The sequence below is a fragment of the Sciurus carolinensis genome, chromosome 1 (genome assembly GCF_902686445.1).
Source record: "Sciurus carolinensis chromosome 1, mSciCar1.2, whole genome shotgun sequence".
NCBI classification, from domain to species: Eukaryota; Metazoa; Chordata; class Mammalia; order Rodentia; family Sciuridae; genus Sciurus; species Sciurus carolinensis.
In genome coordinates, this window is record NC_062213.1 from 38,557,859 (window position 1) to 38,585,699 (window position 27,841).

Consider the following 27,841-nt stretch of genomic DNA (forward strand, 5'->3'; position numbering starts at 1 on the left):
GTAAATTTTGTCAAGTCAATTTTAATAAGCCTTGGCTTTGTGTTCTGCAAAATGTGGGTATTAACAATATTTTACATGGATTTGGAAATTACATGTTCTTTTTCTGCTTTTACCCTTACAATTATAATACGGATGCTGAAATTACAATTGGTCTAATTGTTAGACATCTAAAAATATCTGAAAGTAATCATCTTCCTTGTCATTTCAAATGATTTAGGATCTTAAAACACTTTTATTCTACCATACCTTGCCCATTTTACATATAATTTTTTGTACTATGTATATTCTATTCTTTTTTTTTTTTTTTGCATTGCTGAGGTTTAGACCCAGGTCCTCATGTGTGCCAGGCAAATTCTTTGCTACTGACCTACATCCCAGGTTCATGTACAATGTTTTTTATTCAATGCATTTTACACCTTCTAAGCAGTCATCATTTTTTTAGTGCCGTCAGTGCTTGTATCCAATTTATTCACAAATGAATTTCTTGCTTGCCACTGCTTTTCTTTTTTTTTTTTTTTTGCGGTGCTGGGGATCGAACCCAGGGCCTTGTGCTTGCAAGGCAAGCACTCTACTGAGTGAGCTATATCCCCAGCCCTTGCCACTGCTTTTCACATCACATTTCTTCCTTTGGACTTACTTTCTGAAGACTATCCCTAAGTTGAGTAGTTTTTTCAGTTAGTGGTAAAAAATACCCCAGGTTTCATTTTTCTGAGAATGTTCATTTCATTCTGATTCTTGACTTAGCTGAATCTAGAATTGTAGGCTGACAGTTTCCTCTTAGCACCTAGAAGATGTTTTTCTTCTGTCTTCTGCTTCAGTTGCCCTTATTGAAGAGTTTGCTGTTGCTTCTTGTAGGATACTTTTCTTCACTGTTTTCTTTTATAACCTTTCCATTTGTCTTTTCTGCTTCTTTTTAGATAGGTTCTCACCATGCTGCCCAGGCTGCCAGACTGGCCTCAAAGTCGTGGGCTCAACTAATCTTCCCCCATTCCTCAGCCTCTGGGCCACTGCGCCTGGCTAGGCCTTTACACATTTGACTTTGGTGTTCTGTATTCCACTTCTGTGTGTGTACTGCAGTTATCTTTCTTGGGTTTTATTTGCTTCTAGAATCTGAAGAATCATTCTTTTAAGCAATTGTGGAAAATCCTCAACTATTATTTCTTTCAGGCTTTCTGCTTCTACATTTTCTGCTTTTTAGTATTCCCAGTCTGATCAGTGTTGACACTTGGAATACATCTTCTTATCTTTCTTCTTTGAAGTTTTCTCAGATTTTAGTATGTGTTTTATATTTTAAATTGAAATAGATTAATTTCCTTCTGTTTTCAGTTTGTTTATTATTTCTTCAACAGATTTTATTTGACTCTTTGACCCACCTATTGAGTTAAATCATTTAAGGAGTTACTTTTTTTAATTATTAAACATTATATTCATGTTTTGCAAATCTTTCTGGTGCTTTTTCTTTTGTCTTTTTTCTCATGTCCTTTTATATTTTAAATATCTTTAATTATTTTAAACATTTATTAGAGTTTGTAACTGTGTTAGATATTTATTCCTCTGTAGCAGTAGGATCACAAACTTCATAGCTTAGAACAACACACATTTATTGTCTCACTGTTTATGTGGGTCAGGATTCTGGATACAGATTTGCTGGTCCTCTGTAAGGTTGTAATCAAGGTTAGGCTGCTTTCTCCACATGGAAAGGGAAAGAATCTGCCTTACTGTTCACATGATTGTTAGCAACATTCAGTTCCTGGCAAACTGCCAGACTGAGGGCCTCTGTTTTTGGCTGACTGTGAGCAGAGGCCACCCTCAGCCCTGTGCCCATGTGGCCTTCATGTGGCAATGCACAACATGGCAGCTTACTTCTCCAAGCCAGCAAGTGGGAGAGTTCCTTAGCAAGACATCCATTGCCATCTTACAGAATGTTATGGTGTACACGTGATCACATACACATCATCACCACTGCTGTATTCTGTTGGCTAGAAGCAGGCCACACATTATGCCCATGCTTGGAGAGAGATCATATAAGGGCATGAATACCAGGAGACATTATGTTCATGGGGCCAACTTGGAGTCTGACTCCCACAGTATTCAATAATTTTATGATTTGTAGTTTCTTGGAAGAACTAATTCTGCTGTTTATTAGTTCTGCTGACATGGTGGATTCTTTCCTTGTGTGTTTTGTAATTTTGAATTATGAGCTCTTTAGTGGAATTTTTATCTATGGTTCTTCAGGAAGACACTTTTTAATGCTACTTTCTTACCTTGCAGCAGTGTGTAAATTTGAAAACCAAACTCACATGAGAGGAAACTCACAGTAACACATTCTTAGGAAATGTCTTTTTTTTTTTTTAGCACAGAATTCAGGCAAAGATAAGCAAGCTTATTTTTTTGTCTCCTAGGTTTGGTAGGTTTAAAGAAGCTTGCTTTTCTGATTTTTACTATGGATGTTAAATAAGAAAACATGTGACTGCTTCTTCTAGAGCTCTTTTTCTGATATTTTGGCAGCCTGGATTACTTGAAAACTCTTCCTTTATAAAATTTATAGAAATACTGGATAAAATATAACAAATAATTTTCCAAATATATGACTGAGATGGCAAGGGAAGCCACCAGGGGCCAGAATCAAGGAGTGTATAGAAAACCAGGGTGATAAGCATGTACAGACAGTGGAACTGCCATGAGGGTAAAGCAAGAGCCACAGAGTACCAGAGACAAGGCCTGGGCCCTCATGAGGTGAAAGTGTTACACTGAGATCCCACCTATGTCTAACTCCTTAAAGGGTCATGCACAAAATGAAATGCAGAGTGGAAAATATTGGTTGTATAAATTAAAATATAATTTATCTTATATTAAATTTCAAAGTATGTATTTTCTACATGTCATTTTTTTTGTATAACCCATAGCACACATGAGATATTTTTATTCTCATTTTGTCTAACCAGAAGGAAATTAGATTTCTGACATGTTAACATTGCTAGGGAAAAAACTTTGCTCAATCTGGAGGTAGGGAACCCTGCTTCAGTGTGGCACTCCCCTCCTCTATGAAAGTTCTCGAGTCTACCTCATGGGACTCCTGTAAGGATTTCATAAGATGGTGTAGGTGAAAGCATTTTTTGGTATAGAGCACGCTATAGAATAAATAAATATTGTTATGATGATTCTATCAATTACTTGGATAATAGGGAAGGAAGGTAGGAAGTAGAAGTAATTGCAGAAAATAAGATGGAAGAACCACTGCTCCCAAATCAATAGCTATTCACTCAGACAACACTAGTACTTATTCTGAGTTTCAGAATAGAACTTCTATAAAAATATACTGCATAGAATCATAAGCTTTTAAGAATTTCTTTCACAATATTTTGTTGATTACTTATTAACATTCACTGAGAGACTGCCATGTGCCAAGTAACGCCTTGTTGGATCTGAGGGTGATCAGGACAAAATTCTCAACTTTAAGAGCTCACTCTGTAAGGAGGAGAGAATTCACTAAAATACTCCAATCATGTTTGAAACAACAACAAAAACAAACAGCATCTTTAGTGGAAGATAGAATAAATTCTTCCTTTACTAACGGATAACAGTTGGCTGTTGTTTTATTTTAAAAATCATCAACCTATTTTCAAATACCTGTAGAAGTGAGGAAATTGTTTCCTTTTTTCTCATTTTTTGAGCCAAATGTTGCTCTCTTTTGGTCTTATTTATGCCTTATGAAGCAACACAAAATAAATCTTTCTTTTGATGACAACCCCTCAAACAAATAAAAAAATTATACCATCTTATTTTATTTGTATTAACAACTTCAGACTAATTTTGAAATTTTGCCAGTATTTTCAACCATTGCTAGATGAAAGTTTGACATTTGGGAGTCCCACCCCTGACATCTCCACCCAGTGAGTTGTCAGCTTGAAAATACTCTCTGGCCCAATGCTTTGGTGAGAGACTCTTGTTTCTATTTACACACATTCCTACAAAGAAGAGGCTTGATGGGTTCCCATTAAATAAGTCAGTTCAAGTAACTACTTTAGGGTTATAATACTGTCACCAGTTGTGTACTTGCAACAATTTCATGAGAGAAAAAGGAAACACAAAAACTAAGCCAGTAAAGGTCAAACCTGTACCAGGCATTTGTGTTTTTAGAAGTCAGAAGACGAAATGAAATAATAATACAGAATTCATTCACGTATTCATTCAGCAGTTATTTACTGCTGTCCTCATCCTTTCTAGCTCTCGATCATCTAGTTTCCTGGTGGGTGATCTTCAACATAGTGTGGATTCAAATGATGTTCTTATTAGGTTACACAGTGTGGTCTTGCTTGAGGGTTCTCCAAGTATGTCAGTGCATTTGTCCCCTTTGCTCCTGCTCCTGTTTCTAGTGCTGCAGAAATAGGAAATTAACATAAACCAGATAGCAGCTATACCAGCAGTTACAAGTACACACTCGCTTAGCCTAAAAACGTTTATTGATATTCCCGCAAACATTTATGAAGCATCTGCTTTATTCTTGGCTCTGATCTGAGCTGGGAACACACTGGTGAACAACACACACATATACACAAGTTGTTGCCCCCAGAGCTCTTTCTATCAAGGCTGGAGAATGTGTTTTTTTTTTTTTTTTTTTTTTTGTAAACAAATGGGATACATGTTGTCTCTCTGTTTGTACATAGAGTAAAGGCATACCATTTGTGTAATCATAAATTTACATAGGGTGATGTTGGTTGGAGAATGTGCTTTTGTTGCCCAGTTTTCCAGAGAGCCCTAGAAAGATCAAGAAAGACAAAACCATGCAGCCCTTTTCCTATAAAATTTGCCTTGTCTTGTCAATATTTTCCAGTGACGTCTGAGCTAACTATAGGTAACTAAAACTTTGGGTGTTATCCTAGAAAAATTTGTGGCATAAGAGGGGTGGTGTTGAAGATTTGTTTCTGATAATCAGCTTATTTTTTGCTTTGTTCATTGTTTTCTGTTACCTTAATTGTTTAACTTCTCTCTTACCTTGACTTTTACAGGACTTAAATACTTCACAATGGTCCTGACATTTTCATTACAGTGCTATGAGCTAAGTACTCCTTTTGTAGGCGCTGGTGTATTCTCAGGTGCACTACAGAGCTCATATTTCTTCACTCGGCAGCAGCTTTAAGAATCAAGCTATGTTTTTTAAAAGATGAATGGGCATGGTTGAGTGGTGAAGTTGGATGGTGATAGAGTGTAGAAAATCATGAACCTCTTTATAGTTTCATGGTAAACTTCAGTGTCTTCCTCATTAGGTTGTTTCTTGAGTGCTGTGCAATTACTATTTAAGCTTTGTTACATTATTTGTTTTTGTTACCAGAGAGATGGTGTCCCAAGTAGCAGTCAGGCTTGGATTCCTAAGCACTATGAATCACTGAGCACAGAATCAGCAGGGTTCTGTCTCACAGCCCATTTTGTTGTGTTTGCTAGTGAAGTGGATTCAGGAAGAACACGCACAGCAGCCAGCTTTCTGGCTTACAGTTACCCATTCATTCCTGTTCCTGATGTTTATAACATACCAGCAATTCACATTCAGTTAGAAGATTCTGAACACTATAGGACTGTGAACCAGAAAAGGATCTTGAAAGATTCTCTGTTAGTTATCTTATCTCCATGAAGGTCCAAACCTGAACTTCTGTGAACTGTAATTATTATCACGCATGACATTTATTTGAGTTTTACTCTCTGTTAGGTTCTGTGCTAATAACTTTATGTGGATACTTTTATTTAATTCTTGACAATCCTAAGAGGTTGGTACATAATGAGGAAACAGATTCAGAGAAGCTGAATGCTTTTGAAGGCCATTCATTTAGCAATTTTTGAATGCGGAATTAGAACCAAGTGTTCTGACTTTAGGTCCTATGCTATCAACTTCTAAGTTGTGGCTTTCTTATATTATTCATTGTCTCTACAAAAAAAAAACCATATCCGTTTATCATCTTGTTTAATCTTTCATCTTTATGAACACTATATGTCAGATTTCACCCTTAATATTTTTCCCCACTAGACTTATGAGTCCATGAAGACTGTCTGCTTTAACTACCTTACAGGTAGCTTATGAAAAGTGCTCCATTGATTATTGAATAAATGAATGAGCTCATGGACATATTTATATTTCTCAGCAATATGTTATAAATCTTATTATAGTTAATCATTGATTATTTGGATATAACTACCAATCAAATATTATTTTTTTAAACATCTTATGTAAAAATAGTTTAAGGAGCCCTCATAAACCATCACCCAGCTTCATCAATTATCCATATTCCATCCTTCCAAATATACTGTGTTAATAGTCCAAATTTGTTCTTAATAAATTGCTCTTAATAAATTGCTCTTAACAAATTGCCCTGGAACAACAATGAAATCTTCCTGTCCCCTCTTACCTCACCAAGGAATCTAAAAATAAGGTTGCTTTTTGAAACATAAACGATGCAATCAATGTATAACAATTTAGGACAGATATGAGCAGTTGTTTAGAGACAGAATGATTTCCTGGGTCTGCAAGGTTTGTAATGAAGACACCAGAACATGTAAAGAAACGTCAAGAAGAGGTTCACGCTGAACATGGTGTCAAATGCCTGTAATCCTCGTGTGTCAGGAGGCTGAGGCAGGAGGATGGCGAGTTCAAAGCCAGTCTCAGCAAAAGTGAGGTGCTAAGCAACTCAGTGAGACCCTGTCTCTAAATAAAATACAAAATAGGTTTGGGGATGTGGCTCAGGGATTGAGTACCTCTGAGTTCAATCCCCAATACCAAAAAAAAAAGTTGGTTAACCATTAGCGCCCCAGAAAGAAAAGTTGTGACAGAGGCAGACTTTAACCATGCTCTGGAAGCACCATGCTGAGATGCCTACACCTGTGAGTATTGGATCAGACTGACAGATCTGGATAAAGAGAACAACCATAGTGATCATGCAGTTAACTCCCCTTCTTCTGACTCAGGTAACCAGCTATGTGTAAACCTGTTCTCCAAGGTGGTATGCTAGTTACTGTCAACAACCAGCCTGATTGATGGTTGATTTTTCTCATTGCAATCACTTGATGCTTTGGTTTCATCTATTGGTCTTGTGTGCTTTGTTAGCATGGATTAGCATCTCTGTGAGATTTTTGTTTAAACCAAAAATGTTAATATAATCATGCTTTTCTTATTGAATTATTCTTTGTTCATTGATTTTCAAGAGATTATTTATTATCAGAGGTTAAATAATTCCATTAGTTTAAACATGTCATGCTTTTGATAAAGGATTTTTTTTAAATGAGTAAATATTGATAAGATTAAAACCTTATTTATTCCTTAGGTTGCATTAGACTGCTTAGTAACAGTTCTTTTTGTGTGTGCTTGTCTATTTTATTCCATCATGCACTTAAAACATCTTGAGCAATAGCCCAAATCGGCCTTAAAAATCTCGTCTATTGTGTCCCTTGAGTTTATGGTTTGTTTTTGGCTTTACTTAACACGTTCTATTTTCCCCTGCTGATTTTTCATTCTGTCCAAAATGATTCAAGTTTGTTTTATTCTTTTATCCTATTGGCATTTTTTTTTAGGTGCTTTTGCTTTGACTTCTTAGTAGGATCTGAGCAATTGCCAGAAATTCTCAGTTCAATTGTCATCACATTATCTATTTGTGTGCAATTCCATCTTGTGTTGATCTCTGCAGTAGTTTGCCTTTCAGTATCAGGATGTTGCAATCCCTCGGTCCCATCTTTAAGATTCCTAATTGAAAAACTCAAGTACTTCACATGGAAATCCATTTGTGGAGAGCTCCATCTGTAATTTATTCCCTTTCGGCATCGCTCCTTGGTAATGTTTTTGAGCTCCTAGTGGGACATGAGAAGTCATTAAAAATCATCATTTTTTCCTCCTTTTGCAGAAAAAAAAGTTTGGAATGCTTGAACTTGCTCGTTATTTTCTTTTTCTGCCTCATATGAACTCAGATAATGTTCTGTGCCCACTAGAGCTGTGAATGGTTATGAAAACAGATTTTTTTATTTTTTACTGAAGGAAATATTTTGTGATTTATGAAAGTATCTTGTATCAGGGCATTTATATTCTTTTTATAAACACCTCCAAGAACTATTTTTCGCCTTTAGCATATTGGAACACAGTTTCATCTCATTGTTTCATATAAATTCCAAGGATAGAGTTATTGAACTCACTCGAGATGGTTCCACATTACTTTGCTATTTGCCTTCAAGTACAGCTGTCTGCTTTTTGCTTGTTGTTACAGCTTAGTGGACATCTGCTCTATTGTGCTTAAGATTATCTGTGAAGTGATTCAGGTCTCTTTGGGGTCCAGAGACTGAATCCAGACCCATTTAGAACCAATTGTATTTCTCTTACTGCTTTCATGTTTTTTCTTCAAAGCTACTCCTTGTACTTTCTCACGAGGACAAGTTAACAAGTTTTTCCCCATTACATCCTTAACCTCTTCTGACTCACTTATCAGAATGAAATTAAGTTTAACATTTGAAGCTTAGCTTCACCCTTTTCTAAATAAAAACCATTCAGAATGTAAGCAGACAGATTTAAAGAAAGACTACTGGCCCTTCTCTTGTGGTCCAGCTTGACTCTTAACTATTAAAAGGGGCTTAACTATATCTGTATTTAAAAAGATGGATGTCAGTTAAGTGGAGTACGGAAGTAAACTTATAAATTGGCACATTGTGGTGTGAAGTGGTTTATTGTGGGATGTAGCTTTGCCTCCAGTAAATATTTGAATTAGCTGGTGCCGTTTGCCTTTTCCATACTTTATTTCTCTTCAGTGGTCATTATAGGAAAAGAAATAAATTTGCCTTTTAATCATTGGTATGATTGTAAATGTTTAACAACCAGCTCTCGAGAGTTGTCATGATCTGTAGTATTTGTTGATCTCTGGGTGAGTGATTTCAGACCCCAACATGTCACCAGATAGAGGGGTTGGGAGAGTTGTGCAGCAGCGCATTGTTATATAGTCTGTTCACCTTAAAGGCACAACAGAGGTTAATAACTTGAAGAGCATGGAGAATAAAACAGAATCATTAGGAAGCAGTGAGTTTTAAGTATTCATAGTATTCATTATCTTTGTTTTTAGAATAATTTCTTTAATTGTAACTTTATGTAATTTAATTTTGGAATGGAGTTTAACCACTGACTTGTGAATTTTCAAAAAACTTACAAATTGACCCTTGGGAACTGAGACAAGCCAGCTCCATCAGACCTTTGCTTATGATAGAGGAAGAGAGGTAATGACAAGAGACATGTCACTCTGTTTCTCTCTGTTTTGAGCTTCTCCATGTTAGGACTATAGACCCTAACCCTCCACCTTCAGAATTTTCTTCCACCTTTTAGAGACTGCTCTTGCCCTTGCTTGAGGTGGCACATCATCTTTGTTCTAGAATTATTAGGTCTTAGTTTGTTTACAATGAACTTGAAGAAAGAGCTGATGAAAAAGCTTTCTGTATTTCAGTAGCCAAAGAATTCTCCTTTTCTTTTTCTTTAGAGTATATAAAGTAATGTCATGGGTTTTGTGAGATATCTCTCTTCTTCCTCAGGGGCTGGCAGATCTTCGATGATACTACCCTATCAGTCTATCAGGCAGAACTCCGGTGCTACCTGCCCATAGTAGAAGGAATAACAATGGCACACAGCTTCATATTTCCTGTATACTCTTGGTGGGAATCTTGGGAAATTACTAGAAGAATGTGAAAGATGCATATTAAAATGCTCCTGCTGCTGTTTATCATTATAGTCAAGTAATGGGTCCAAGAAAAATCAACTTGCTAATGATGCAAAATGCTGAAGCAAAAACGTTTTCTCCTAATCTCTGAACTACTTTAATAAGTTGTTGAAAATCTACTACTTAAGTTATTTTTAAATTAACATATAATAATTGTACATATTTATGGGGTACAATGTGATGATTTGATCTATACCTTATGCAGTGAATAAATCAGGACAGTTAGATATCTGTCACCTCATGCATTTATCATTTCTTTGTGGTGATAACATTCAAAGAAAATCTACTTTTTAGTATCCCTGATTTTAGTTTGTCTGCTAATAGGATTGGTTCGATGTCCTGTAAGCCAGTATCAAGGTCTCACAGCACATGGGATTTGATACATGGTATCCTCAGCATTCTGAAGAGCTCATTTTTTTTTTTATGGTGGGATACATACTTTTTTTTAAAATTTATTTTTAATGTAAACAAATGGGATACATGTTGTTTCTATTTGTACATGAAGTAAAGGCGTGCCATTTGTGAAATCATACATTTACATAGGGTAATGATGTTTGATTCATTCTGTTATTTTTTCCTTCCCCCTATCCCTCCCACTCCTCTTTTCCTTCTATATAGTCCCTCCTTCCTTCATTCTTGCCCCCTTCCCACCCCCCATTATGTGTCATCATCCGCTTATCAGCAAGATCATTCGTTCTTTGGTTTTTTGAGATTGGCTTATCTCACTTAGCATGATATTCTCCAATTTCATCCATTTGCCTGCAAATGCTATAATTTTACTATTCTTTATAGCTGAGTAATATTCCATTGTATATGTATACCACAGTTTCTTTATCCATTCATCAGTTGAAGGACATCTAGGTTGTTTCCACAATCTAGCTATTGTGAATTGAGCAACTGTGAACATTGATGTGGCTATATCTCTGTAGTATGCTGATTTTAAGTCCTTTGTGTATAGGCCAAGGAGTGGGATAGCTGGGTCAAATGGTGGATCCATTCCAAGCTTTCTGAGGAATCTCCACACTGCTTTCCCGAGTGGCTGCACTAATTTGCACCCCCACAAGCAATGTATGAGTGTACCTTTTTCCCCACATCCTCACCAACACCTATTGTTGCTTGTATTCTTGATAATTGCCATTCTATTTGGGGTGAGATGGAATCTTAGGGTAGTTTTGATTTGCATTTCTCTTATTACTAGAGATGTTGAGCATTTTTTCATGTTTGTTGATTGCTTGTAGATCTTCTTCTGTGAAGTGTCTGTTCATTTCCTTAGCCCATTTGTTGCTTGGGTTATTTGTATTCTTGGTGTAGAGTTTTTTGAGTTCTTTATAGATTCTGGAAATTAGTGCTCTATCTGAAGTATGAGTGGCAAAGATTTTCTCCCACTCTGTAGGCTCTCTCTTCGCATTGCTGATAGTTTCCTTTGCTGAGAGAAAGCTTTTTAATTTGAATCTGTCCCAGTTTTTGATTCTTGCTTTTATTTCTTGTGCTATGGGAGTCCTGTTAAGGAAGTTTGATCCTAAGCCGACATGTTGAAGATTAGGACCTAGTTTTTATTCTATAAGATGAAGGGTCTCTGGTCTGATTCCGAGGTCCTTAATCCATTTTGAGTTGAGTTTTGTGCAGGTTGAGAGATAGGGGTTTAGTTTCATTCTGTTGCATATGGATTTCCAGTTTTCCCATCACCATTTGTTGAAGAGGCTATCTTTTCTCCATTGCATATTTTTGGCCCCTTTGTCTATTATGAGAAAATTGTATTTATTTGGGTTTGTGTCCATGTCCTCTATTCTGTACCATTGATCTACCTGTCTATTTTGGTACCAATACCATGCCGTTTTTGTTACTATTGCTTTATAGTATAGTTGAAGTTCTGGTATTGCGACACCCCCCTGTTTCATTCTTCCTGCTAAGGATTGCTTTAGCTATTCTGGGTTTCTTATTCTTCCAGATGAATTTCATGATTTCTTGTTCTATTTCTGTAAGGTATATCATTGGGATTTTAATTGGAATTACATTGAATCTGTGTAGCACTTTTGGTAGTATGGCCATTTTGACCATATTAATTCTGCCTGTCCAAGAACATGGGCGATCTTTCCATCTTCTAAGGTCTTCCTCAGTTTCTTTCTTCAATGTTTTGTAGTTTTCATTGTAGAGATCTTTTACCTCTTTGGTTAGATTGATTCCCAAGTATTTTATTTTTTTTGAGGCTATTGCAAATGGAGTTGTTTTCCTCATTTCCCTTTCAGATGTTTCATTGCTTGTGTATAAAAATGCTTTAGATTTATGTGTGTTGATTTTATAGCCTGCTATTTTGCTGAATTCATTGATGAGGTCAAGAAGTTTTCTGGAGGAGTTGTTTGGATCCTCTAAATATATAATCATGTCATCAGCAAATAGGGGTAGTTTGAGTTCCTCTTTTCCTATTCGTATCCCTTTAATTTCTTTAGTCTGTCTAATTGCTCTGGCTAGAGTTTCGAGGACAGTGTTGAACAGAAGTGGTGAAAGAGGATGTCCCTGTCTTGTTCCCATTTTTAAAGGGAATGGTTTCAGTTTTTCTCCATTAAGAATGATGTTGGCGATGGGCTTAGCATAAATAGCCTTTACAATGTTCAGGTATGTTCCTACTATCCCTATTTTTTCTAGTGTTTTGAGCATGAAGGTGTGTTGTATTTTGTCGAATGCTTTTTCTGTGTCAATGGAAATAACCATATGATTCTTATCCTTAAGTCTGTTGACATGATGGATTACGTTTATTGATTTACGGATGTTAAACCATCCTTGCATTCCAGGGATGAACCCGACTTGATCATGGTACACGATTTTCTTAATATATTTTTGCCAATTTGCCAATATTTTGTTAAGGATCTTTGCATCTATATTCATCAAGGATACTGGTCTAAAATTTTCTTTCCTTGATGTGTCTTTGCCTGGTTTGGGTATGAGTGATATTAGCTTCATAGAATGAGTTTGGTAGGGTATCCTCCTTTTCTCTTCCCTGGAATACTTTGAGAAGTATTGGAATGAGTTCTTCTTTGAAAGTCTTGTAGAACTCGGTTGAGAATCTATCTGGTCCTGGGCTTTTCTTGGATGGTAGGTTTTTAATGGCTTCTTCTATTTCATTGCTTGATATTGATCTGTTTAAATTGTGTATGTCCTCCTGGTTCAGTTTGGGAGGAGCATATGTCTCTAGAAATTTGTCAATGTCTTCAGTAGTTTCTATTTTGTTGGAATACAGATTTTCAAAGTAGCTTCTCATTATGTTCTGTATCTCAGTGGTGTCTGTCGTGATATTTCCTTTTTCATCACAAAGTTTATTAATCTGAGTTTTCTCTCTCCTTCTCTTTGTTAGTGTGGCTAAGGGTTTGTCTATTTTGTTTACTTTTTCAAAGAACCAACTTTTTGTTTTGTCAATTTTTTCAATTGTTTCTTTTGTTTCAATTTCCTAAAGAGCTCATTTTAAGTCATAGAGTTCCAAAGTTTTACATTTCTCTTTCTTATTTCCAGTCCTGGCCTGGTGGTGACAGCAAAACATCATGCAATCATTGTTACCAGGCAATCATAGAAAGATACATACACATGATCATTAAAATAAATACATCAAAAGGAAGTATGTGAAACTGTTCCATTAACATAACTAACAGCTGAAATGTAACATAACAAATCAACACATGTGCTACAACATTTGGTATTATTCTTGACTTTTCCTTTTAAGGCTGCACAGAAATTGTTCTTGTTTTCATTGGAACACAGATGAGTGTCAAGCTGCAGCTCATCAAATGGCCCCTACTTATGGAAAAGATGCCTTCCCAAGACTGTGCTCACCTCTGGCACGAGGAGAATACTTTTGCTGGGTGCTTCTACAGCATGTGTCTACAGCATGATAATTAGAATCTTAACCTATAGCTGTCATCATTTAGTCTTTGGTACAAAGAAAAATCCAAATAGCATAGACAATCATGGAAAATTATTTTTTTCCTTTTGACATTGTTAAAAATGAGAATATATCCAATAAGTTCATAATTCCCATTTCTGAGGTTTATTTATCTAGACTTTATGATGCAATAAGAAAACATTCATTAACATGGGAAAAATAAACCTGTAATGCATTTTGGTATATTTGAAAAGTTATTGGGATCCACTTCTACTCAAGAAGATGCTCAGTAACATACACCTTCAAAATGATTCTGAAAAGTTTATTGGTGATACTGCAGTCTTGCATGCAAAATATCATAGGTTTGAAAAAAAATAAAAGTTGCAAAGGCATATGTCATTTTAATTTGTTGGATCCAGCTGTGTAGTATAATGCAGTAGTATGAATAGGGTATTGTCACTAATCAAGCATCTGAGTGTTTTTTTTTTTTTTTGTGGAGGCAAAATTAGAAACATTTTCCCCTATATGCCAACAAACTAATGTGTATTAAAAATAAATGGTATTCACCTTTCACTTCCCTTTAGAAAGAAAATATTTATTGAAACAGTGTTATTTTTCTGTCCCACCCCATTTTTATTATTTTTGGTCTTCATTTCTTCTCAATTCTTCCAATTTGTTTCTCCATTCTCTTTTTTTCCCCTCTCCATTTCAACTCTTCCTCCTGTCATCTTTTTCTTTTACTAGTCTTGTTAGCCATCAGTTAATCTTTTAAGAGTTTAGTTAAACCAGAAAATGAACTCCCAGAACCTCAAGACTGTAAAAGATTTTTTTTAGGGAGAAACCTTGCTTTTCTTTCCCCCTATTTGAGGCAATTGCCAAGAAAGCGAGTCACAGGCACAGGTGTAGAGAGGTGCAGGGCAGGCCGCCCGTTCTGCGTTTCCTGATTACATAACCTTTGAGTGTCTCCAGGAGAGATGGAGTTCAGAGCCGTGTTGTGTGCAGTGCCAGGCAGCCTGATCACAGACAGGCAGTACTTGTATCCCTTCTCAAAAACTTTCCTGCTGGGCTGTTAATGCATCGGAGGTTAATGTTTAAATTGGAATCATGTCCGCCACAGCTGTGTATGAGTGAATCTGCTTTACTGGGAATCAGAGAGGCCAAGTGGAACATGAAGGGAGCAGATTTTTTTGTTTTGTTTTGGGTTTCTTTTTTTTTTTTTTTTTTTGTCTCCAACATGAGCTACATTGTTATTTCTCTGTGGTTAGAAAGGAAAAGCAGGGTGGGCAATAAAGCAACAAATACCCAGGATATTGAAACAATGTCTTTAACTCAATTAAATTGTGTTATTTGGGTATCATGTGATATAATCTTTATATTTCATCATAAACTTGGTTTACATTGGCTTAAAATTATTTTCTTTATATTTTGAAGATGATTAGCTTTTAAAATTTTTACATGCTAGACACAACCATATATGTACATCTCTCACATTTGTTACATGTAGTCAATTATTAATTTGATTTTCCCTTGATTATTAGAAAAATATATTCATATTTTAATACCATACATAACTGAATGTGCTATAAACTTATTGTGTGACCCTAAAGGACTGACAACAAAATTGTTTTCTTGTCCTTATACACTTAACCACTTTTGTCCCTACTAACTAGTGAGGTAAGGAGGAGCAGAGACAACCTTAACAGAAGATAGTACATGTGTGTAATGTAAGCTTCGGATGCCAGGGGAAGGTGGCCTCTCAAGCCCCTTCCTAACACCTCTAGTTCTGTGATTTTACAACATGGGTAAAGAATTGGGGGAATGGGGATATAAGGATTTTGCTGATTACCATAGTGGGAACTGACATTTGAAAAGAAAGAAGTTACTTTGTCTTGAACAATATTCTCACACACTGTATGTGAGGAAGCTAAATAAATAAATAAACACAGTGGGAGAGCATTTATTTTTAACCAGGCAGTCTGTGAAGCTTCCAACCCAAATTCCTCATTTGAGATTCTGGCTTTTGAGAACAGCTATTCAGTTCATATGATTGGAAATTAGACAAATGTCTGTTTCTTAGCAAGGAACACTCTCTGCCTTTCTGTCCTTTATTATCAGCTTTAAATGTGTGTCAAGCATTTCTAGGAGCCTTGTTTTAGAGAAACTTCATAATTTTATCTAACTGGTGGCAGTTAAATATAGGCAAACCGTAGAATTTATCATCTAAATCCAGATGCTTTTGATAGTGAAAGTGAAACAGTTAATAATATGCCCACTCAGTAGGCTTAGATCATATTGGCTATCTTAATTATAGCTCCTTGAGTCTATGGATCATATAGCAAAATACTATGCACAGCCCCTATGGCTGCATAGAGTACATTGAATTGAGGTCAGGAAGGATGGGAGCAGACAGCAGCTTGGTAACAAAACCTGGTTATGTGGTGATTTGTTGGGATGAAACTGCTCTTTCCTTCTCATAGTTTTATACTTGTTTCTGGTAGTTTCTCTTTGTGTGTGTGTGTGGGGGGGGGGGTTCTTGTTTTGTTTTGTTTTTGTTTGTCAAAATTAAATTTATAGGCCTTTACTTTGAGGAGAAAGGATGGAAGGGTGAGGAAGAGTCAAATTTCGCTGTGATTGGTGTGTTATTAATGAAAACTGGAAACACAGGAGGAAAAGAGAGGCTCAGGAGGTTAGGAAAAAGTGATTTGTTATACTCTATAGGATGTTGGTGGAGCTATTATAAGAAGGCAGCTAGCAGCAAAGGTTTAGAGTTCAGGGGAAAAAAAACAGGTCCATCTTTGTATATTTGGGTTTTTTTCCACATACAGTTGACTGTTAAGTCTTTGGGAATGGGTGACACTCACTTACTCATTCATTCTACATTTAGCATTATGCTTCTGTCTTCACAGAGCTTCATTCTAAAAATACAGGGTCCATGGAAGCACGTAAGGACAGCTAAACTAGACTTCAGGATTCAAGGAAGCTTGAGTCCTTTAGGACAAGACCTGGCACAAGAGAATGTGAGCTGTACAAACATGAACTAAGGAGAAAATAGAGTTGAGTGTGGAACTTTAGGGAGTGCCTTCTTTTAATGGGGATAGAGGAGAAGTCATCAGCACAGGAGCCTAAGAAGAAGTAAAAATAGCAGTCAGGAGAAAGGATCAGAGAACTAACTCAGAGAGTCAAGAAAAGCGGAGATAATCAGCAATGTCAAAGCAACATATGGGCTCAAATAGGATGGAGATTAAGGAGACAGGTTATTGAACTGAGATTATGTGATTGTTAATGATCTTGGAGAGCAGTTTTACTGGCATGCAAGGCAGATTAGGTTACAGTAGATTATAGAAGTATGAACATTTTTATAGAAGAGAAAAGTAGGGCTAATGATTTGAGGGCAAAACGTCAAAAGTAAGGAAATATTTAAGAATGGGAAAGTCACTTCACTTGAACAACTTTGTGGCATAAGGAAGGAAATGGAAGCAACAGAAAGGTGGATTAAGAGAACAGGGTACTAAGGAAATAATCAATAGAGGAATGTGGTAAGAGGAATGTGGTCAGAGCATATGTGAATGGTTCAGGCTCGGAAAGGCATCTTCCTTTGAGACACCAAAAAAACAGACTGAGAAGAGAGATCTTGAGAGGAAAACTTAGGGCATTCATAGCAGTGTTTTTTGGTTTTTGTTTTTTCCATTGAAGTGGGAGATAAAGCCTATGAATGTGAAGAAGCATAAAGGTAAAGTTGGGAGCTTTAAGGAAGATGGCAACATTTAGAAAGTGGAAATGGAGTTGGTCCAAAATAAGCAAAAACAGCAAGCTTTGCAATCACAACTGAGGCTTTAAGTCTCTAAAATGGAACTGATTATCATAGTTTTCACTTGACCTTGAGGATAGAGTTGGAAAAATGAATGAATGGTTAGGCGAGCCTCAAATTGATCCTCTGTCACAGTGGGGAGGAATTAGAGATGTTCATATGAGTGTCATTGAAATAATGGATCGTGTTCAGTTCTTCTTGCATATAAGTAAGAGAAAGTAGGTGATGTGTGATTTATTTAGAGGACAGGAAGAAGCTGCAGATTATGCTAAAGGCAGAGAAAAGCTCAATGGGAGATACAAAAGGAAGAAGAGTATGATCAGAGAGAGGAAGCTGTACAACTAATGTGGTAAGTGGTAAAGAGAAACTTGTTCTTAAGAAAGTCATAAAGCAAAATTCCAGAAGGTAAAAGCCCAAGCAGGTGGACACAATTGCCTATGGCAACTTTGCACACAATGTCCACAAAGGTGGAGTTAAAACAGGCTATGTAGATACTGTGTAGAGTATCTCATGGGCCTGACGGTAGCAGAAGATAGTAGATATAAAACTGGGAGTGAAGGCAAGATGGGGAAGAAGAGAGAAGGGAATAGATTGGGGTATCTATCAGAAGCTAGCAATCATTATTTCTGTCATAGTTATCCTAGTCACCAGTTCAACATCCTGCATAATTTTGCTCTTTTCAATGTTCCCTTTTTTTTTTTAATCAAAGGAGTTATTTTGACTTCAATTAAAGTAATTTTATATGCAGTTCATCAAATCATTTTAAGCTACAGTTTTGAATATAGCTGACTCAAAGACAAAGAAGTTGTTTTATTTTGCCATTTAGAGAATATTCCTATCCAAATTTAACCTGACTGATGAATTTTAACTAGTGACTGGGGTTATTGAATTTCTTTTGAGGTGACTTTGGAATTAATGGAGCAAATTTTAGAGACTTTTTATTTATTTGTTTTTTAATATTTTCTAGTGCTGAGGATTGAGCCTGGGGCCTCACACATACTAGGCAAGCACTTCTGGTACTGACCTACACTCTCAGTCCAAGAGACATTTTTAAATGTTGTGAATTTGGTAACTTAATTTTTAGTTTCCTAATTTACCTAACTATGACATTAGTTTAATTTATGTACCTTAAAAAACTTAACAACTTAGAAAATGTTTAAGAATAGATTTTAATCTGTTATAATCCTATCTTGTTAGATTTATAGTAAAGTAAGACTAGTAAATTTTGCAAGTCTCCTAAAACCTTCCCAAAATTAGAAAAAAGAAATTTCTATATGAAGTGTGTATGTGAACCAAATTTAACTTTAAATATTATAAAATTGTTTAGTGAGAGTATGGTTCACTTTGAGCTACTCTACCCAACAGTTTATGGTAACTATTTCTAGGAAAGGTGGTTTTTAGTTATCACAGTTACAGAAACTGTGGATTACTTAACTAAACAGAACATCTAGGATGGCTCTTAGCATATCTCTTGCTGGTATTTCACAGCACTCAGGAGGAAGAGCTTTTCTCTGCTACTGTTCAAGCCTCATCTTTTAAACACTTTAAAAATTTTGAAACCTGTCTGCTCCTTTTTCCTCTCACAAATCTTATTAATGTTATCTAAAGACCTTAAGTACTCTTATTTCTAGAGAATGTCAATGAATGACTGAAATTTCTTTTCTCTTTTATTATCTTGAAGCTCTTGGACTCAAGAGGCAACCTGCCCATCTCCAATGTCTCAACTTCATTTCTCCTCATTTAACTAATGGGGATGATCATATATTGGAACTCATTGTCTTCTGCAACTACTCAGCTCTAAGTATTCAAACTCTGAAATTCTCCTTTTGGATCACAGTTTCACTTTAAGCCATTAAGCTCCCATTCAACTATTTAGCAAATATTTATTGAGAGCCTGTTACATGTTGAACTGTACAGTGCTCCTTTTTAACTGCCCTTCATTCCTCTACCTTATAACTTCTAGCTCTTTGATACTCTGCCCTGCATATTATTGGATTATACTCTGATTTTGACTTTATTTGCTGTCCTGTTTTATGGTAGATCATTTCAGTTGCCCTTTAACCAGAACCTTTAACCCTTTTTTGCTTGAACTTTACTTCATTTGACCTCTTCTAGTATTGTGTGTGTACATCTGTCTGCCTACCTATTCATATATTTTGTGTGTGTTCTCAACACTGATTATTTATGTCTATGTCTTTAAGCTAATTCTTCCTTTGACTTTTGCAGGATTTTTAAAGATTCTGTTTGAGTTATCTTCTTCACAAACAGTTTCTAGAACACTTTCCTTTCTCATTCCAATTCATAAATAAGTCTTTATGGATTGGGTTCAATTCAGTAATAGTTTATGGGATTTATTTTGCCAAGAACAGTTGGAGATTCACAGATGAATAAGTTGTAGTCTTTGCCCTCAAGCACTTCAGTCCAGAAGAGAGGACACATAAGTACTTAATTGCATTGTAGTGTGGTGGGTGTAGAGCATATGATCTTAAAAGGAGAGCAGAAACTTCCTAGAGGAAGAGAAATATGTGTTGGTTTCTAATTTTTTAAAAAACTGGAATTTATCAAGCAGGCAAAATGCCTGATAGGCTCAATATTCAAGATTGAAGGAGCACTATGTGTAATGATATGCAATGGCAAACCTGCAAGAGTTAGGGAAATTACAGAAAATTTGGTATTTGAGTACAAAATTTGAAAGGCAATTCATGGGAGATAAGCATAAAAGATTGTATAGGCAGTCACTAGGGATCTCACTTGCAATATATAGCTCTCTTATAACATTTATTATGCTGAATTCTAACCAGTGATTTTTCATCTTTGTGACACTACCAAGTGAGCTTCTTCAGGAGAGGTGTTGGCCCTTATTCATTAATCTTTGCATACGTAACACCTAGGCAAGTGCCTAAGATATAGTACATACTCAGTAAATGCTTGTGTTATTATGTGGACCCTTTAAAAGTTTTTAATCATATTAAATTCAGATGCAGTGGCACACACCTATAATCCCAACTACTTGGGAGGTCGAGTCAAGAGGATCGAAAGCTCAAGGCCAACCTGGGCATAAAAAGGGTTTATGACATTGCTAGAGGTAGAACACTACTGGGTTCACTACTATATATATATATATATATATATATATGTATATGTATATACACATACATATACATGTACACACATATACACACATGTATGTATGTATATATATATATACATATGTATATGTATATATATATATAACTGATTTTAGGGATAAACACACACACACACACACACACACACACACACTCAAATATATATAATCTCCTGATTTGAATCCAAATTTAAGAACCAAAGTCATTGAAATAATATGCAATTAGACATTCTTTTTTAAAAATATTTTTTAGTTGTTCACAGACCTTTATTATTTATTTATTTATTTATATGTGGTACTGAGAATTGAACCTGAGTGCCTCTCCTATGCTAGGCAAGTGCTCTACCACTGAGCTATGACCCCAGCCCCACTCAGACGTTTTTAGTAAAACTATTTTTAAACCTGATGTTCAGGGTATGACATATCTAGTACATAAAAATTTTACAAATAGAATGTTATCAAATTGCTTCTCAGATATAAATATTGTTGAGAGAAAAGACCAATGAGTAGAATAGAATAGACATCTATGGCAGGTTTGTTGAAAGTTCTCTGTATATCTCCCCATTTACTCAGATCATCTTCCTGTATCTCCCCCAGAATTTTGGACACTAGATGGAGATATTTTGTGGCAAAAGGGATAATTAGAACAGTCTTAGAACTCTGCAGCTCAGTTAGGTAGGGCAGGTAGTTTTCTTGGTATCTAGAGTAGAAGACTAATAATCAAAATTTAGTCCTGGGGCTGGGGAGATAGCTCAGCTGGTAGAGTGCTTGCCTCACAAGCATAAGGTCCTGAGTTTGATCCCCAGCACTGCAAAAAAAAAAAAAACAACAACAACAACAAAAAACAAACAAAAAAAAACATTGCTTAGGGCTGGGGATATAGTTCAGTTGGTAGAGTGCCTGCCTCGTAAGCACAAAGCCCTGGGTTCAATCTCCAGTACCGCAAAAAAAAAAAAAGAAATTTAGTCCTGGTGTATTCTTGCCTCTTGTTTCCAAACAGGCAATTTGGGGCTGGGGTCGAGCGCCTGCCTTGCAAACAGAAGGCCCTAATTTGATGTCTAGCACTACCAGAAAAAAGAGCAGGGGGAAGCATTTCAAATCACTTTGGAAAGTAACAGGAGTATGTTAGAAATGTTGTGAATATAAAGGAAAAAAGTGGTCTTATAACCTCAAATCAATCATCATAGTGCATAGTATGTCTTCAGAATTTTGTCAGCTAAGATATATTGACTAGTTGCTAACTACCAATGAAAAAATAGAAAAAGAAAAGAAAAAACAATTTCTTTGGGGTAACATATTGCTTTATCTTAAGGAGTTTTACTCATCTTTTTAGGAAAAGACCCACTGGAGTTTGTTGGTCTTCTCTTGCTGCTTTTTAAAAGCCTCTGCTGAGTGTGCTAACCATTGCTGTTTCTTCTCCCAATGTCCTCTCATTCCTTCCCATCCTCCTTAGTATCTTTTTGCCACATACATTGCTCCATCAGCTACTCTTGACATTGGACTCCAGCAGGAAAAGAAGAGAGAAATTTACATGAAAATACAACCACCATTTGAAGACCTCTTTGACACAGCAGAAGAGTATATCCTCCTCCTCCTTTTGGAACCCTGGACCAAGATGATGAGATCAGACCAAGCTACTTACAGAGAGGTATTGTGGGTCTGATAAAGTTGCGAACCTTTCCACTTGATTACGCAACTGATGATAAGGAGCACTGCTAACTCACAAGAGAAAAACTGAAAAAGAACTCACATGGGCTCCAGATTTAGAGTTAAGATTTATGTAGGCTTAAAACTTGGGCAGGGAAAATGTTTATTAGCTTAATTTTATGCCAGTTTCCCTATTGTCTCCTAACAAAACACTTAAATCTCTATCATGTTTTGTACTTTGTAAAAATATGTCAGAAGAGAGAAATTTGAGTTCTGATTTTCTGTGAAGCAGCAAAAGATTCATGATAATGTACTGGCTTTGTCCCGTCTTGTCATGTCTAAGCAGTGACCCTAATTCTGATTAAGGGAAAAAGCCTGTTTAATTAGTGCTAGGTGAGTTATATGAATATTATACCCATGGAAAGTATAAATGTTTCCTATGTATTGTGAAAACCTGATCCTTTGACTTCAGTTCTTCTATTTCAAAGCACCCCCAGATATTCAACAGATCAGATTGCTTGGTTAGATAAAAGTTTCAATACACTTTTTTTCATTCCAAAAAAGATCATTTTAATTTTTGGTACTTGAATATTTTCATTATTCTTATTGGTAAGTAGAATAATTTTCTTTTATTTATATTTATTTTATATTTATTTCGAATCACAAATGAAAACTGTGCTTGGATATTTTTATGCTAAGTTAATGCATGTACTCTGTGCTTGAGGTGATTTAGGTGGAACTCTGCTTTTTATTGCTATTCTTTTTTTTTTTTTGGTTGTTGGGGATCAAACCCAGGGCCTTGTGCTTACAAGGCAAGCACTCTACCTACTGAGCTATCTCCCCAGTCCCTATTGCTATTCTTTATTCATACTCACTCAGCAACTTGTTAGATAGTCATGTCTTCAATGAGGAAGGGTAAGTTAGGTGATAATGATAAAATTAATACCAAAGCACCTTGGATGGAACTATCTTATTAGGTTGCGACTGGACAATGCTTGTGGTTTACTAAATTCAACAACCATAATAGATTTTCACTCCTGATTTTTTGTTCTGAAAAATTAGCATAATATCTTTTCTATAGCAGAAATGCATTTAATAACTAGGAAAATTAGAAGATCATAAAATTTAAAAAACTTCTTTCTAATCAACTTTTAAAATCTGTACTCTATTGGCTAGCAGAAGGATATTGTATATGATATCCTGAAGTGGTAAAAAAGATTTGGAATATAACTAACTACCCCAAACCCACAAGCTTTGACATTAGCAATGATTCTTATAAAATTCACAGGACAGATTATATAATGTTTTTTAACTATAATATATATATATATATATATTAGTTATATATATAAATATATATATATTTTAATTGTCAATGAATCTTTTATTTGACTTATTTACATGTGGTGCTGAGTTTCAAACCCAGGGCCTCACATATGCCAGGCAAGCACCTCTACCACTGAGCCACAACTCCAGCCCTATATATACTGTTTTTAATAAGAGGAAAAAACAAATCTCTTTCTTAGTTCTAGAAACTTTCTTAAATTCAACCCAGAGGATTTCTCTAAAAGCCCAGATGACTGTATTATTTAGAATCCTTCCCAAAAAGGATACTCAAGCAGACTACCAAAGCTCACTATTAAATACAGAAAGTTCTCCGGCAACTAGTTAAACCAAACTGGGTTTTTCCTATAATTGAGAAATAGAGTAATTTTGTTCTTCTGACTGCATAAAATAGTACATTACATGCTCAAAGACTGAGACTTGCTGTAAGAATTAAATTGATGATTGTCTTACCTTGTGCTACAACAATAGCCTTTGCTCGCAAACTAATAACAGTATGGAGTCCAGTCATTTCTTATTCTCTTGTGAATTATTTGGTTCCTAAAGCTAGCAGTGTCTGCCTTCACGACTATTATCCTGTTACATGGACTATAAACTGGAATGTGACCAACATATTTACATTGTTTGTTAGTCTACATGGGGTGTTCAAAAAGGAGGCATGATCATCAGCAGGCTTATATCATTACATAAAAATGTCTGCAGTTTTTATTGCATGCATGCAAAGTGTGACTTTGCTATAGCTCATATTTTTTTAACTCTGTCTTCCACTTTTGCCTCCAAAATAACTTGCTTGGTTGGCACTCATGCTTGTTTTTTAGCTCACTGTTTTTTGGAAATTGAGCATCATGCTTCACACTCTTTCATGATGGACATTCTATTGATGTTACAAGTTTTATAATTATTTTTTTAGGTAGAACTGGCGGAAGAAACTCGACAACTAGACTCTTCATACTTCCGAAAACTACAGGCTTTGCATAAAGAGACCCTTTTCAAGAAAGATGAGGTAAGATAACTCTCTACATAGAAAAACTAGCCTTTTATCCTAGAGAGGGTTACTTTATATATTGGTGGCTAAATCTTACACTGAGGAGCTCATGTACTGATAAAATGAGGGATAAGCCACTTCATTTTCCTCCTTTTTTTTTTTTTTTTTTTTGCCTAGCATGTTGCATTTTACAGGTATCACATTATATTTAACAAAAGAGCCAGGGGAAAAAAGGCAGATAAAGTAGCATAGGGAGACAAACCACTTGCTTGACTTATGAAACTGGAAACTTGAGCCTTTAAGCCACATTACAGTATTTTGAAGTGTATTGGTTATTTTTTGTATGGCAGCAATTCTATTTATTGTCAGATCACAAAAGAGTTAAATTAAGTTTGCTAAACATAAGAAACTTTGGAGTGACAGCAATAGACAAATGACAAAGAAAAAATATGAAGAGGAATTGGGGAAGTCAGTAAAAATGTCATAGGATTGACTAGGATATTAAAGTGTCATTTTGACTTATAAATATGTTACTTTTGCATTGACTAAATAAACCATGATAGTTCCACATAATCATAAATTTAAATGTGTGCATCTACATAGAAGTGACAGTTAATTGACCTAGAAAATGTCAAGGACATACTATAACATAAAAATATATGGAACAAAAACACTGGTGTGGTGTGATCTTATTTATGTAAAATCATATATGTATTTCTACATGTATACATACATGCAAAAAGAGTTGTCTGGAAGATATTCACCAAAATGTTAACAATAGTTTTGAGTGGTGATTTTTCACTTTCTTCTCTGTATCTAACTAGAATTTTTATTCTTATACAATAAAGTTTTACAAAAACAGTAGTTATTCTTTTAAAAAATGTAATCTTCACAATGGTTGCTTTATTAACATAGAAGTTCTCTAATGTAGTCATTACTAATTTTTTTATCCTGAAAAAAAACCTTATTTCTTGAGATTAAGAAATGGAAAGCAATAATGAAAATGACAAATAATACTGAAACAAAAATCCAAATTATCTGCAGAATAACTATACAGTTTATATGTATAGGGCAACTGCTTCTTTGTATTAAATTTCTTTATTGACTTTCCAATAAAGCATTCCTCTGTAGTAGTTTAAGTCCCTCCCCCACAACTCTTATCTTAAAGATGTTAAAACTGTTTTAACAAGTACAGGTTAGTAGGGAGATTCCCAGTTTGGCATCTTTCATATTCTGAGTACTTTCAAACATTTTCATCTAAATGTGGTTTGTTTTCAGCTCCGGGTTCAATTATGATACTTGATAACTTTTTTCTTAAAGTGCTTCTGTTAGGGGCCTGGAGTTGTGGCCCAGTGGTAGAGTGCTTGCCTGGCATGTGCGAGGCCCTGGGTTCAATACTCAGCACCACATATAAATAAATAAAAAAATTTTTAAAAGATCAATTGACAACTAAAAAAATATTTTTTAAAAAGTGCTTCTATTAGGACAGAAAATACACTCCCAAGCCTTCTGAAGCCTTGTTTCATATAGGTGATAATTTGCTGTAACCAGGAGAGCCCCAAGTAATTTTTTATGTATCAAGAAAACAAAAACCAAAAAACACTCCCCCAAACCAAAAAAACACCTGTGTTCCCAACAACCAGAAGTGTTTTTTGTAAACATTTTCTCATAGTTGCCTCTAGTCCTTTGTTTTTTATAAAAGAAATAAAATGTCCCCAGTTCTTTTTAATAAAATTTTACACATGTAAACTAAGAACAAAGGACTGTTTTGACATTGTAGAGTTCTAAGAAAGAGAGGTCCAGATTAAACAAATAGTAAGTGCCACTACATCTACAGCCCAAAAAATTCCACCGGAAAACTTCTAGAACTCATAAATGAATTCAGCAAAGTAACAGGATATAAAATCAACACCCATAAATCAAATTAATTTCTATATATCAGTGATGAATCTATTGAAGGGGAAATTAAGAAAACAACCCCATTCACAATAGCCTTAAAAAAAAAAAAAAACCTGGGAATCAAGAAAAAAGAAAAAAGAAGTGAAAGACCTGTATAGTGAAAACTACAGAACACTAAAGAAAGAAATTGAAGACCTTAGGAGATGGAAAGATCTCCCATGCTCTTGGATAGGCAGAATTAATATTGTCAAAATGGCCCTACTACCAAAAGCATTATATAGATTTAATGTAATTCCTGTTAAAATCCCAATGACAGTCTTTATAAGAACTAGAAAAAACAATCATGAAATTCATTTGGAAAAATAAGAGACCCAGAATACTAATTATTATCTTGGAAAGGATACATAAAAATTCATAAAGTTCACATTTTAAAATTATATTTTAAACTTCATGAACTAAAAATTAACACTTTTTTGTAATCCTCCTACATAAAGGAAAGTTGATTCTTTAAATATTAGTAATTTATCTTATGGTCAAACACTTTTCAATAGCAAATATGGAGATAGATTAATTATGTAAAGAATTATATGAAGAAGGAGTTTTCAAAGAATAAACTTCTCTGTCTCTTTGCGCTTTACAGCTTGTAAACTATCCACAAAGCATAAGAAGTTTTAAAATGACCTAAAAATGTAACTTTTATAGGAGGGCAATTACACTAGAAGGATGCACTGTTAGACAAGTATCTTGTATTGCTTCCTAAGTTTTAAAAATTGTGTTATAGAAGAATGTTTTATGTTCATGATGTATTGTTAAGAAAAAGAACCAGGTTACAGACCTATACATAATCCTACCTTCATTTTAAATAAACTACATATATATATACAAAAAAGACTGGAATTATATAAAAGCATATTAATGGTGGTTATCCCTGATGGTATTACTATATGTGATTTTTCTTTTATTTTTACTCCAAAAGACATATTAATCCTATATTAAGAAAATATAATAAAGTTAATATTTTTAAAATGAGTACTTTATATACAGTAAATGTTTACTAAATGTTCATATAAAGAAAGAGAGTAGAAAGGAACAGAATAAGAACCTGAATCACCTAGATTCATCATCCACTCCTACCACTGTTAAAAAGTCTCGTCTGAATAGTTGATTTTTCTTTCAATTTCTCCAATTAAAATTGCCAATAATTTGTTGCACTTAAGAGATTTTTATATGAAGTATTATGTCACTAGGGCACCACTGGTGAAATTGGAACTGGTGTTTTATCACTCTCTGATGTCGGTAAAGAAACACAATATTGGAATAATGTTCCTAAAGAATACAAGCATTTTAGTTTTAATGATCTGCTGAACAACAAACTGGAGTTTGAACATTTTCGTCAGTTTCTTGAGGCTCATTCTTCAAGGTGAGGAGCAGA

At 35.2% G+C, this 27,841-nt stretch overlaps 1 protein-coding gene across 4 annotated transcripts in view; it reads left to right on the forward strand.

Moving 5' to 3' along the window:
* Rgs22 (regulator of G protein signaling 22) overlaps positions 1-27,841 on the forward strand; it is a 122,334-nt gene that overhangs the window by 65,992 nt on the left and 28,501 nt on the right. For all 4 annotated transcript variants that reach the window (XM_047523997.1, XM_047524002.1, XM_047524009.1 and 1 more), the window contains 3 exons: positions 21,988-22,182; positions 24,436-24,528; positions 27,657-27,829. In XM_047523997.1, the coding sequence (XP_047379953.1) occupies positions 21,988-22,182; positions 24,436-24,528; positions 27,657-27,829 (461 nt within the window). The remainder of the gene's footprint in view (positions 1-21,987; positions 22,183-24,435; positions 24,529-27,656; positions 27,830-27,841) is intronic.